Source organism: Mercenaria mercenaria, chromosome 4 (genome assembly GCF_021730395.1).
Source record: "Mercenaria mercenaria strain notata chromosome 4, MADL_Memer_1, whole genome shotgun sequence".
Lineage (NCBI taxonomy): Eukaryota > Metazoa > Mollusca > Bivalvia > Venerida > Veneridae > Mercenaria > Mercenaria mercenaria.
The window spans coordinates 4,685,993-4,700,074 of NC_069364.1; the positions used below are offsets into that span (position 1 = coordinate 4,685,993).

The following is a 14,082-nucleotide window of genomic DNA, read 5'->3' on the forward strand; positions in this document are numbered from 1 at the left end:
CGGGTTCAACAATCGTTTAGTGAGTTATGGCCTTTTGTTTATTTCTATAATTTACATATATTTATATAGGGAAAAACTTTGAAAATCTTTTTGTCCAAAACCACAGAGCCTAGGGCTTTGATATTTGGTATGAAGCATCATCTAGTGGTCCTCTACCAAGATGATTCAAATTCTTTCCCTGGGGTCTAATATGGCCCCGCCCCGGGGGTCACATGTTTTATATAGACTTATATAGGGAAAAACTTAGAAAAACCTCTTATTCAAAACAACAGGGCCTAGGGCTTTGACATTTTGTGTGTGACATCATCTAGTGGTCTTCTACTAAGATTGTTCAAATTATCCCCCTAGGGTCAAATATGGCTCTGCCCGGGGGTCACATGGTTTACATAGACTTATATAGGGAAAAACTTCTTGTCCAAACCACAAAACCTAGGGCTTTGGCATTCGTAATGCAGCAGCATCTAGTGGTTCTCTACCAAGTTTGTTGAAATTATCCCCCTAGGGTCAAATATGGCCCCGCCCTGGGGGTCACATGGTTCATATAGACTTTTATAGGGAAAAGCTTTTAAAATCTTCTTGTCAATAACCTACAACATTCAAATTTGGACCACATGTATGGTTTTGAGTGGCAAGATGAACCTTGACATGAGTTGACCTTGATTTTGACCTAGTGACCTACTTTCACATTTCTCAAGCTACAGCCTTCAAATTTGGACCACATGCATAGTTTTGTGCACTGAAAAAAACTTTGACCTTGACATTGACCTAGTGACCTACTTTCACATTTTTGAAGGTACAGGCTTCAAATTTGGACCACATGCATAGTTTGTGTTCGAAATGAAATTTGACTTTGATTTTGACCTAGTGACCTTCTTCCACATTTCTCAAGCTACAGCCTTCAGATTTGGACCACGTGCATAGTTTTATGAACAGAAACAAACTTTGACCTTTACATTGACCTAGTGACCTACTTTCACATTTTTGAAGGTACAGGCTTCAAATTTGGACCACATGCATAGCTCTGTGTTCCGAAATAAAATTTGACCTTGACATTGACCTAGTGACCTACTTTCACATTTCTCAAGCTACAGCCTTCAAATTTGGACCACTTGCATAGTTTTGTGTACCGAAATGAACTTCGACCTTAAGATTGACCTAGTGACCTACATTCACATTTCTGTAGCTACAGGCTTCAGATTTAGACCACATGCATAGGATTGTGTACCGAAACAAACTTTGACCTTGACATTGACCTAGTGACCTACTTTCACATTTTTGAAGGTACAGGCTTTGAATTTAGACCACATGCATAGATTTGTGTTCTGAAGTGTAATTTAACCTTGATTTTGACTTAGTGACCTACTTTCACATTTCTCAAGCTACAGCCTTCAAATTTGGACCACTTGCATAGTTTTGTGTACCGAAATAAACTTTGACCTTAAGATTGACGTAATGACCTACTTTCATATTTCTCAAACTACAGCCTTCAAACTTGATGCACATGCATAGTTTTGTGTACAAAGAACTTTGTCCTTTAAATAGATCTAGTGACCTACATTCACATTTCTCAAGCTACAGCTTTCGAATTTGGACCACATGCACAGTGTTGTGAAATTTGACCTTGAGCTAGCCAATAAGTCTTGAAATTTGGAACACTCAAAAATGGCACATTGGTGGGTGCCAACATCACTCTGTGATCTCTTGTTACTTAGAATTTCAGGTTAAAGTTTTATGCACTTTCACTCTATCTCTGTTATTACTGAATGGATCTGATTCAGACTTAAACAGTTGTTCAACATCATTACCCTTATCATATAACACAAGGTGCATAACTCTGGGACCAATCTTTCATGAATTATTTCCGCTTTTTACTTAGAATTTTAGGTTAAAGTTTTGGTGCACTTTTACTCTACCTCTGTTATTACTGAATGGATTTGATTCAAACTTAAAATAGTTGTTCAACATATCACCCACACCATATGGTGCAAGGTGCATAACTCTTGCACCAATTTTTCATTAATTATTCCATCTTTTTACCTAGAATTTAAGGTTAAAGTTTTGATGCACTTTCACTCTGTCTCAGTTATTACTGAATGGATTTGATTCAAACTTAAAATAGTTGTTCAACATCATCACCCACACCATATGACACAAGGTGCATAACTCTGGCACCAATATTTAATGAATTATGCCCCTTTTTGCTTATATAGTGTTTTGATACATTTTATTTTTACCTCTCTTATTACTTTAAGTTGATATTTTTGACGTAGACTCAGGCTATTGAGTAATATCTTCATCCACAATTGGAGTCATTTAACACTCCAGTGACAGCTCTAGTTTCCTCAGATGTGCCCAGTTTCACTATCCAGCATCGAAATAGTCGAGCGCGCTGTCTCCTGTGACAGCTCTTGTTGATTTTCTCAAAATTTTTCTGCTAGAATATGTATTTTCAGAAAAATCCAATTTTGTTACAACTTATTATTATCCTCTTAAAAGATTTCTTACTAATTTACAGACATGTTTTAACTTTGACCTAATATGTTTTAGCTTTTACTGTATAATTTTATTGTGTTAAAAACATTGCTATTATGCTCATTATAATGTTGATTGGTATAATGATTATGTATGATTAACTGTTATACAAATTGAAATTTATCTTGACCAATTCTTACTGTAAGAGTCTATACTTGTTTAGAAATGTTCTTTGGCATATATGTTCCCTTGCCAACATAATATGCTATATAAAGCATGGTTTTGAATGAAGAAAAAAAGAAGAAAATATTAGGACTCAAAAGTAAGAACTGAGACAATCTCTGCAGAGTTGAAATTTATGTCAGGAATATCTGTAGTTATGTAAAAAGTAAACTTTTATATGGAAAATCGTTTGGACATTCATTTTGAAGTCAAGATTTAATTGTCGAAAGAACTCGTATTTATTTGTTATTTATATTTGTGTTGATTTCAATGCATGACGTTTAAAACAGAGTTGGAGTTATTCTTCAATTTTGCTGATTCCCCATCAGCGAATCAACAACAGTCGCTGAGCATTTAGCTCTATCACAATATATATTAGTTTAGTCTGTAAATTATAGCTTGATTGTGAAGAAAGCTTCAAACTTATTTGAAGCACTCCCAAGTTTGTTTCCTGGAAAAACAGTTCTGGTGCAATATGACAAAGCATTGTTGTGACCCCAGATGGACTTGAACCCACAACTCCCCGAGTTGAGCAGCAGACACCTTAACCACTAGATAACAGCCCCTCCCCTGCCCCCCACTACATAAAAAAAAATATTTGGCATCAGCTGACTTTGTTTTTATTACACTGATTATCTGGGTTGGGAAGGGTGCCATCCTTCATGTTTTCTATGAATCTTCTATTTCAGTGTGCTGCTACTGATGGCATTACACCTGTATATATTTACACTATTTGGAATGCTGTTATTTCCCAAGCAAGGTTCCACAGATGCCTCAGTAATTGATGATGGTCTTGATATTGAAGGTTCCCCTGGCAGCCAAAGTGGAAATGGTACCCAGGTGAAGTTTGGTCTAGATGAAGGGATATTGTCACTGGATTTTTGATAGAACTGAAAAATTTCAGATGCATGCATATACAGTTGTTTGATATTAGAAGTTTCCAATTTCTAGTTGATTCACATGGTTTATATGTGAGAATCACAGTGAACAGAAAGATTTTGACATTTTTAGCTCGACTATTCAAAGAATAGTCTAGCTATTCTACTCACCCTGGCGTCGGCGTCACACCTTGGTTAAGTTTTTGCATGCAAGTACATACAGCTATCATTTAAAGGCATATAGCTTTGAAACTTATTTTTTCTTTTTCTAGGTCAATTACCAACCTCACTGGGTCAAGTTCCATAACTTTGACATGTATTTTTAGCAAATTATGCCCCCTTTTGGACTTAGAAAATTCTTGTTAAAGTTTTACATGCAAGTTACTATCTACAAAACTAATGCAGACTTCACATGTTTCTTTGGGGTTATAAAACTAGTTGATAGCACCAAGTCCCATAACCCTGACCTTCATTTTGGCCAAATTATGCCCCCTTTTGGACTTAGAAAATCCTGGTTAAAGTTTTGCGTGCAAGTACATACAGCTATTACTAAAAGGCATATAGATTCGAAACTTATTTTTTCTTTTTCTAGATCAATTACCAACCTCACTGGGTCAAGTCCCATAACTCTGACATGTATTTTGGGCAAATTATGCCCCCTTTTGGACTTAGAAAATCCTGGTTAAAGTTATGCGTGCAAGTACATACAGCTATTATTAAAAGGCATATAGATTTGAAACTTATTTTTTCTTTTTCTAGATTAAATACCAATTTCACTGGGTCAAGTCCCATAACTGTGACGTGTATTTTGGGCAAATTATGCCCCTTATTGGACTTAGAAGATTCTGGTTAAAGTTTTACATGCAAGTTACTATCTCCAAAGCTAATGCAGATATTGAATTGAAACTTTACATGTGCCTTCGGGGTTATAAAACTAGTTGATAGCAGCAAGTCCCATAACTCTGACCTTCATTTTGGTCAAATTATGTCCCCTTTTGAACTTAAAACTCTTGATATTTAACCTTTTTGGGTTATATTTTCCTGCTTCTGGGACAGTATTTCGAATAGTCGAGCTTGGCTGTCTTACGGACAGTTCTTGTTGTTCTATGAAAATTTGATTTTCTTTGTTAAAATTTTTGTTTAGATCCACGTTTTAGGTCAAAAAACTATAAGAGCTACAGCTTTGAAGCTTTGCACATTTGTTTATCATCATTAGATGAGTAAGTAGACCAAGAACCATAACTTAAACCTGCATTTTGTGGGAACTGTTGCCCATTTTGTAGTTAGAAAATTTGAATTTCTTGGTAAAAATTTGTGTTTAGGTCCTTTTTACTTGAATACTACAAGAACACTAGCTTTGAAACTTTGTAGACTTGTTTATCATCATTAGATGAGTATACATAATTTAAGAGCCATAAGTCTGATATGCATTTTATCTGAATTATGGCCCTTTATGTACTTAAAAATATGAATTTCTTTTTATTTAGGTCCACTTTTCTTGAATTCTGTAACAGCTATAGCTTTGAAACTTTGTACACTTGTTTATTATCATTAGATTAGTATGTAGGTCAAGAACCATAACTCTCTCTTGCATTTTGTAAGAATTATGGGCCTTTTTAACTTAGAAAATCAGTATTTCTTGGTTGTTTTTTGTTTAAGTTCACTTTTGTTGAATACTTACTATAATTTTGAAACTTCATACATTTTTTTTGTCAGCAATTAAGATGAGTAAGAAGGCCAAGAACCATAACTCTTTTCTTACATGTTGTCTAGCACCCGCAGGCAGTGCTCTTATTTAATGTCTTAGGAGTATGGTAGTCTTAGTCAAATATATAAAAATAAGTGTATACATACAGGCCAACAGTTGGCTACAGGTTTACATATGAAATCCTCATCAGTGTATCAAATGGTGGAAACAAAACTATTTTATCTAATTCTTTGTTTTTTATAAGGTAAATATTTTGAAATAAAATAGTGAAGGTTTTATCCCCAGTTATGTGCATAACTGTTGTATTTTAACAAAATTTGCTACCTTTTCAGGGTCACTCGGAGTCCGAGTATTTCCGAACATTGACAGATTCCTTCATGAGTTTATTGGTGCTTCTGACTACTGCAGATAATCCAGATGGTAAATAATTTACAGTTTTCTTATGGCAGATTGTAATGTCCACAACTGAATGGATATTTTAATATTACATGATCTGCATAATTCATTTATTATTTATCAAATAATCAAGGTCTGATTTATCAGAGTTCAGATTTTCACAGGAATTGAACCATAATGGCGTTAACCTAAGTGGTTAAAGATCTAAGCATCCTAACAATTAACAGTTGTATATCACACAATAAAGCACAAAAGGCCTTGTTTATTTTCATCCTTACATGCTTGTAATAATTATGCTAAACTTTTTTCATCTGAGTACATGTAGTAATAAACTGGATGTCATGTGGCTGTTTGACATAATAATTGATGTTATAATGGCCTGTCATCAGTCTGCGAATCAGCTGTTATTTATTGCAGAATACACAACACTTCATTTTTTTCATTGTTAAAGTGAGAAACAAGCATTATTGAAATGAAAGTTTAATTCTGATTTCAGTGACATTACCAGCCTATAACAGGAACAGATTGTATGCCGTATTCTTTATTGTATTTCTTATCATTGGTAAGTTCTTACACAGAAGTGCAGAAAGTATAGTATTGTTTGTAAGCAAATTGACAGTTTTGAAATTACTAATATTCTTTGGGGAATAATTCATTGTGGCAGTCCACAAAGTTAAATGCAAATGTTCATTTTAAATTCCCATGTATTTTTATGCCCCCTTCGAAGAAGTGGGGTATATTGTTTTGCAGATGTCGGTCGGTCGGTCTGTCGGTCGGTCGGAATGTAGACCAATCCGTTTCCGGATGATAACTCAAGAATGCTTGGGCCTAGGATCATGAAAGTTGATAGGGAGGTTGGTCATCACCAGCAGATGACCCCTATTGATTTTGCGGTCTGTATGTCAAAGGTCAAGGTCACAGTGACCCTGAATAGTAAAACGGTTTCCGGATGATAACTCAAGAACGCTTGGGCCTAGGATCATGAAAGTTGATAGGGAGGTTGGTCATGACCAGCAGATGTCCCCTATTGATTTTGAGGTCAGTATGTTAAAGGTCAAGGTCACAGTGACCCTGAACAGTTAAACAGTTTCCGGACCGGGCAATAACTCAAGAACGTTTCGGCCTAATGTCAGGAAAATTGATAATTAGGTTGTTCATAATCAGCAGATGACCCCTATTGATTTTGAGGTCATTAGGTCAAAGGTCAAGATCACATTGGCCAGGAACAGTTAAAACAGTTTCTGATCTTCTTGCCTAAAACCACAGAGCCTAGGGCTTTGATATTTAGTGTGAAGCATCATCTAGTAGTCCTCTACCAAGATGATTCAAATTATTGCCCTAGGGTCTAATATGGCCCCGCCCCGGGGGTCACATGGTTTATATAGACTTATATAGGGAAAAACTTTGAAAAACCTCTTGTCCAAAACCACAGGGCCTAGGGCTTTGATATTTGTTTGTGACATCATCTAGTGGGCTTCTACTAAGATTGTTCAAATTATCCCCCTAGGGTCAAATATGGCCCCACCCCGGGGGTCACATGGTTTACATAGACTTATATAGGGATAAACTTTGAAAATCTTCTTGTTCAAACCACAAAGACTAGGGCTTTGATATTTGTAATATAGCATCATCTAGTAATTCTCTACCAAGTTTGTTCAAATTATCCCCCTAGGGTCAAATATGGCCCCGCCCTGGAGGTCACATGGTTCATATAGACTTATATAGGGAAAAGTTTTTAGTCTTCTTGTCAATAACCTACAACATTTAAATTTTGACCACATGTATGGTTTTGAGTTGCAAGATGAACCTTGACATGAGTTGACCTTGACCTTCATCTAGTGACCTACTTTCACATTTCTGTAGCTACAGCCTTCAAATTTGGACCACATGCATAGTTTTGTGCACCGAAATAAAATTTGACCTGGGGTCTGTATGTCAAAGGTCAAGGTCACAGTGACCCTGAACAGTAAAACGGTTTCCGGATGATAACTCAAGAACGCTTGGGCCTAGGATCATGAAAGTTGATAGGGAGGTTGGTCATGACCAGCAGATGACCCCTATTGATTTTGAGGTCAATATGTTAAAGGTCAAGGTCACAGTGACCCTGAACAGTTAAACGGTTTCCGGATGATAACTCAAGAACGCATAGGCCTAGGGTCACGAAAGTTGATAGGGAGGTTGGTCATGACCAGCAGATGACCCCTATTGACTTTGAGGTCAGTATGTCAAAGGTCAAGGTCACATTGAACTGGAACAGTAAAGTGGTTTCCGGGCAATAACTCAAGAACGCTTGGGCATAATGTCAGGAAAATTGATAATTAGGTTGTTCATGATCAGCAGATGACCCCTATTGATTTTGAGGTCATTAGGTCAAAGGTCAAGAGCACATTGGCCAGGAACAGTTAAAACAGTTTCTGATCTTCTTGTCTAAAACCACAGAGCCTAGGGCTTTGATATTTAGTGTGAAGCATCATCTAGTAGTCCTCTACCAAGATGATTCAAATTATTGCCCTAGGGTCTAATATGGCCCCGCCCCGGGGGTCACATGGTTTATATAGACTTATATAGGGAAAAACTTTGAAAAACCTCTTGTCCAAAACCACAGGGCCTAGGGCTTTGATATTTGTTTGTGACATCATCTAGTGGGCTTCTACTAAGATTGTTCAAATTATCCCCCTAGGGTCAAATATGGCCCCGCCCCGGGGGTCACATGGTTTACATAGACTTATATAGGGATAAACTTTGAAAATCTTCTTGTTCAAACCACAAAGACTAGGGCTTTGATATTTGTAATATAGCATCATCTAGTAATTCTCTACCAAGTTTGTTCAAATTATCCCCCTAGGGTCAAATATGGCCCCGCCCTGGAGGTCACATGGTTCATATAGACTTATATAGGGAAAAGTTTTTAAGGGGATGCATACTTTGAAATTAGAAAAAAGTGGGTAGGGTATGATAAAATTTACCTGCAAAAAAGTACAAGGTTTTGGTACATGAAATGGATACTGTTTCAACTGTTATATAAGTACATAAAGGATTGCTCACTAAAATAAAAATGAGAAAACTGAAACAAGAAAGTTATTGTTGAATTACATAAGACTTATTGCGTACATTCAAAGTCAACAATTAAGACTTTTTGGTGCGAGAATAATAGTGCTTCACCTTGTCCAAACATTTATCAATGTCCTACAGATTCTAATTTAAAGAAAGAATGTGAAATATGGTCACTGTATTGCTTTTCATTTCGCATATGTAAGCTAAAACACATTATTTAGTTTGTTTACAAAGTAGTGCATAAGAAAAGATACGGTGGTCAAGGAATGCCACATTCCAAAACTAAAAGAGTATATTCCCCTTAATACATTAAACATTTATCGTTACAGAAGTCTAGTGGCTTACAATAAGGGCCTAGAAATGTTGCAATTATTAATTTTTAACTTGATATTCATGAACTTCAATGCACTTAAATATCAAAACACATTCAACAAACTTTTGAAAATGTATTGTCTTAAAAATCCCTAAAATAAGGTATGAAATTTGGTTGAGAGGTCCAATCAATGTGTATATGTGCAAAAGTAACATTTTAATCTTGTTCACAAAAGTTACTAATACACAGCAGGCATGTCAATGATCAAAACTGGACGAATATACAGTTATCCTCACTTTAATGTCATTTATAATTTGTCCTTGAATTCTCCACCATACTTTTCATAACTCTGTTTGCACGAGTTGCACGAGAATGCTGTCATTCACGTAAAAAATGGGGTCAAATAAGTTGTAAATGCAATATAACGTAATTAATGGATTATGCAGTTCAAGATAAACTTTATCTCATAACGTAACGAACATATATAATGTTGTAACAACAACTTTACTTACACTTATTTAAGTAGCAGTCGGTCTATAAGTGACTATTGATTCATTTTGTGTTTTGTTATTGTTGTCAAAAAGTATAACGGAAGTGCCTCACAACTGAAGCGGAAACCAGTTTGATGCACAAAGTAGTCCAGTGTAAGTAATATTTTTTGACAAAATGTCCACAGAAATTAATAATTTTCTAATATTAAAGACGAATATCTGAATAGGATTCATTATTTGATAAGAAATTATAATCATCGACATGTTTTTTTTAAAAATCGTACACCTGCTGACACCTAAGTTGTCTCCCGTTGTTTATTAGAGTTACCTTTCGTCCGGCGCAGTAATACATTTGCAGTGAATCGCCGAGAAGTCGTGGGAAAATTAAAAACCATGTAAATAAACTAAAATTAACCACCTTTTCAAGATGAATTTCAAGTGATCGCCATTATGCATTTAACCCGCCTGACCTGTGTAGCATCTTAGATATCTGTTCTAAGGTATTCATTGTGTAGAATGTCATGTTATGCCCTTGCAATGCTAATCCCACTCTGATTTTTTTTGTTTACATTTTTATCAATGAGAAATATGGCGTCCATCCCGAGCTGAAATGACGTGGCGTTAAATTTTTACATGTTTAAGCAAACCTGGTGTGTTAGAAAGAAAATCTCATCCCTTCAACATTATTTGGAACACTGTTATTGTAAAAAAACCTGTTTTTTCCTTATACAAAAGCTTAATATTTTGTGTTGAATGTACTTTCACAAAGGCGTCTGTTTTCCTATTACATTCATAGTACCACATCCTTATCCTCAAAATACTGAATATTACAGGTGTCCATCAGTATTATATCAGTTTAGGAATATGTTTTTTATTTTCCCACCATTGATTTCTTGAATATGCACCCCTTCCGCATTTCTGTATGAACTGTGAATGTAGCAATATGCGTCCCCTTAAAGTCTTCTTGTCAATAACCTAAAACATTTAAATTTTGACCACATGTATGGTTTTGAGTTGCAAGATGAACCTTGACATGAGTTGACCTTGACCTTCATCTAGTGACCTACTTTCACATTTCTGTAGCTACAGCCTTCAAATTTGGACCACATGCATAGTTTTGTGCACCAAAAAAATATTTGACCTGGACATTGACCTAGTGACCTACTTTCACGTTTTTGAAGGTACAGGCTTCAAATTTGGACCACATGCATAGTTTTGTGTCAGATTAAACCAGAATGGTACAACTTTTGTTTACAGTGAGCATATAATTTCTGTTCCTTGAGCAATTACTAAATGCATCAAGGGGGGCATTTCGTGTTCGACGAGCTCTTGTATCCTCAGAAGTTGAAATCAAGGTAGTCATATCCCACACAATTTAACACCCAAGAAATCAGAGGTTAAGCAGTATTTCTTAGCAGCTTACAAACATACATCTATCCTTATTTTCTTGATATCAGCAGCCCTTTCTTTTTTTATGTTGCTTTTGTCTAGCTGCTCCTGGTGCTTGTTTTGGCCTGTCACGATCTAAAATTGACAGGACTTTTTACTTGTCATAATCTGTACTTGAAATCATTAATCAGAAGATTATTAACAGTAACTTTTGTATTTTCTAATGTTTATTAGCTCACCAGTCATGAAGTGACAAGGTGAGCTTTTGTGATCGCGCTGTGTCCGTCGTCCGTCCGTGTGTGCGTCCGTGCGTGCCTCCGTGCATCCGTAAACTTTTGCTTGTGACCACTCTAGAGGTCACATTTTTTGTGGGATCTTTATGAAAGTTGGTCAGAATGTTCAACTTGATGATATCTAGGTCAAGTTCGAAACTGGGTCACGTGCCATCAAAAACTAGGTCAGTAGGTCTAAAAATAGAAAAACCTTGTGACCTCTCTAGAGGCCATATATTTCAAAAGATCATCATGAAAATTGTTCAGAATGTTTACCTTGATGATATCTAGGTCAAGTTCAAAACTGGGTCACGTGCCTTCAAAAACTAGGTCAGTAGGTCTAAAAATAGAAAAACCTTGTGACCTCTCTAGAGGCCATACATATCATAAGATCTTCATGAAAATTGGTCAGAACGTTCACCTTGATGATATCTAGGTCAAGTTTGAAACTGGGTCAGGTGCCATCAAAAACTAGGTCAGTAGGTCAAATAATAGAAAAACCTTGTGACCTCTCTAGAGGCCATAAATTTCATGAGATCTTCATAAAAATTGGTCAGCATGTTGACCTTGATGATATCTAGGTCAAGTTCGAAAGTGGGTCACGTGCCCTCAAAAACTAGATCAGTAGGTCAAATAATAGAAAAACCTTGTGACCTCTCTAGAGGCCATATTTTTCATGGGATCTGTATGAAAGTTGGTCTGAATGTTCATCATGATGATATCTAGATCAAGTTCGAAAGTGGGTCACGTGCCATCAAAAACTAGGTCAGTAGGTCAAATAATAGAAAAACCTTGTGACCCCTCAAAGGCCATATTTTTCACGGGATCTGTATGAAAGCTGGTCTGAATGTTCATCTTGATGATATCTAGATCAAGTTCGAAACAGGGTCATGTGCGGTCAAAATCTAGGTCAGTAGGTCAAATAATAGAAAAACCTTGTGACCTGTCTAAAGGCCATATTTTTCACGGGATCTGTATGAAAGTTGGTCTAAATGTTCATCTTGATGATATCTAGGTCAAGTTCGAAACAGGGTCATGTGCGGTCAAAAACTATGTCAGTAGGTCTAAAAATAGAAAAACCTTGTGACCTCTCTAGAGGCCATATTTGTGAATGGATCTCCATAAAGATTGGTCAGAATGTTCATCTTGACAATATCTAGGTCAAGTTCGAAAGTGGGTCATGTGCCTTCAAAAAGTAGGTCAGTAGGTCAAATAATGAAAAAACGTTGTGACCTCTCTAGAGGCCATATTTTTCATGGGATCTGTATGAAAGTTGGTCTGAAAGTTTATCTTGATGATATATAGTTCAAGTTTGAAACTGGGTCAACTGCGATCAAAAACTGGGTCAGTAGGTCTTGAAATAGAAAAACCTTGTGACCTCTCTAAAGGCCATACCCTTGAATGGATCTTCATGAAAATTAGTCAGAATGTTCACCTTGATGATATCTAGGTCAAGTTTGAAACTGGGTCACGTGCCTTAAAAAACTAGGTCAGAAGGTCAAATAATAAAAAAAAACATTGTGACCTCTCTAGAGGCCATACTTTTCATGGGATCTGTATGAAACTTGGTCTGAATGTTCATCTTGATGATATCTAGGTCAAGTTTGAAACTGGGTCAACTGCGGTCAAAAACTGTGTCAGTAGCATATTTTTCAATGGATCTTCATGAAAATTGATCTGAATGTTCAACTTGATGATATCTAGGTCCATTTCGAAACTGGGTCACGTGCGGTCAAAAACTAGGCTAGTAGGTATAAAAATAGAAAAACCTTGTGACCTCTCTAGAGGCCATATTTTTCATGAGATCTTCATGAAGATTAGTGAGAATGTTCACCTTGATGATATCTAGATAAAGTTCAAAACAGGGTCACGTACCTTCGAAAACTAGGTCAATAGGTCAAATAATAGAAAAACCTTGTGACCTCTCTAGAGACCATATTTTTCAATGGAACTTCATGAAAATTGGTCAGAATTTTTATCTTGACAATATCTAGGTCAAGTTCAAAACTGGGTCACATGAGCTCAAAAACTAGGTCACTATGTCAAATAATAGAAAAAACGACGTCATACTCAAAACTGGGTCATGTGGGAAGAGGTGAGCGATTCAGGACCATCATGGTCCTCGTGTTTTTTGGTAGTCAGGGTTGTGAAAATATCTGTTAATAGCTGGTCTTTGTTGTATTACAGGGAAATACTTAATCTTCTCTACTCTCTGTGGACAGAAATATCTACCTGTCCAGGGAGCTATTGCTAACCCCAGATTTTGGTGTCTGTTCTAGACACCTTGTTTGTTTATGACTTTTGGCAAGCTCATATTCTGTGTTATTTTTCATCAGAACCACATGCTGCCCCCATAATAATACCAAGAAAAATACCTAGGCATCATAACTTTTGCTTTCATTTTCCCAGAGAGGCAAAACAAGTATTTTTGTGCCCCCCATGTGTGGTGGGGGCATATAGATTTGCTCTTGTCCGTGCGTCCGTCCGAAGTTCGTGACACGCCTAGCTCAAAAAGTATTTGTTATCAATTATTGAAACCTTGCCTGAGTCTTTATCATGATATGAATTTGCGCACCTTCTATTTTTCGTCTGGCTCTGCCCCCTAATTTTAGAGTTATGGACCCTGAAATAGTCAAAAATGCACATTTTCACCTTATGACAAGCCTAGCTCAAAAAGTATTTGATACAGATTCATGAAACTTTGCATGAGTCTTAATCATGATATGAACTTGCGCACCTCCTATCTTTCATCTGGGTCTGCCCCCTATTTCTAGAGTTATGGCTCCTGAAATAGTCAAAAATGCATATTTTCACCTTGTGACACACCTAGCTCAAAAAGTGTTTGATATAAATTGATGAAACCTTGCATGAGTCTTTATCATGGTAT

The 14,082-nt window shown here is 36.4% G+C and overlaps 1 protein-coding gene across 1 annotated transcript in view; it reads left to right on the forward strand.

Annotated features, from left to right (window-relative positions):
- LOC123550870 (two pore channel protein 2-like) overlaps positions 1-14,082 on the forward strand; it is a 71,968-nt gene that overhangs the window by 22,617 nt on the left and 35,269 nt on the right. The window contains exons 7-9 of the mRNA XM_053540021.1: positions 3,384-3,534; positions 5,613-5,700; positions 6,173-6,238. Of these exons, the coding sequence (XP_053395996.1) occupies positions 3,384-3,534; positions 5,613-5,700; positions 6,173-6,238 (305 nt within the window). The remainder of the gene's footprint in view (positions 1-3,383; positions 3,535-5,612; positions 5,701-6,172; positions 6,239-14,082) is intronic.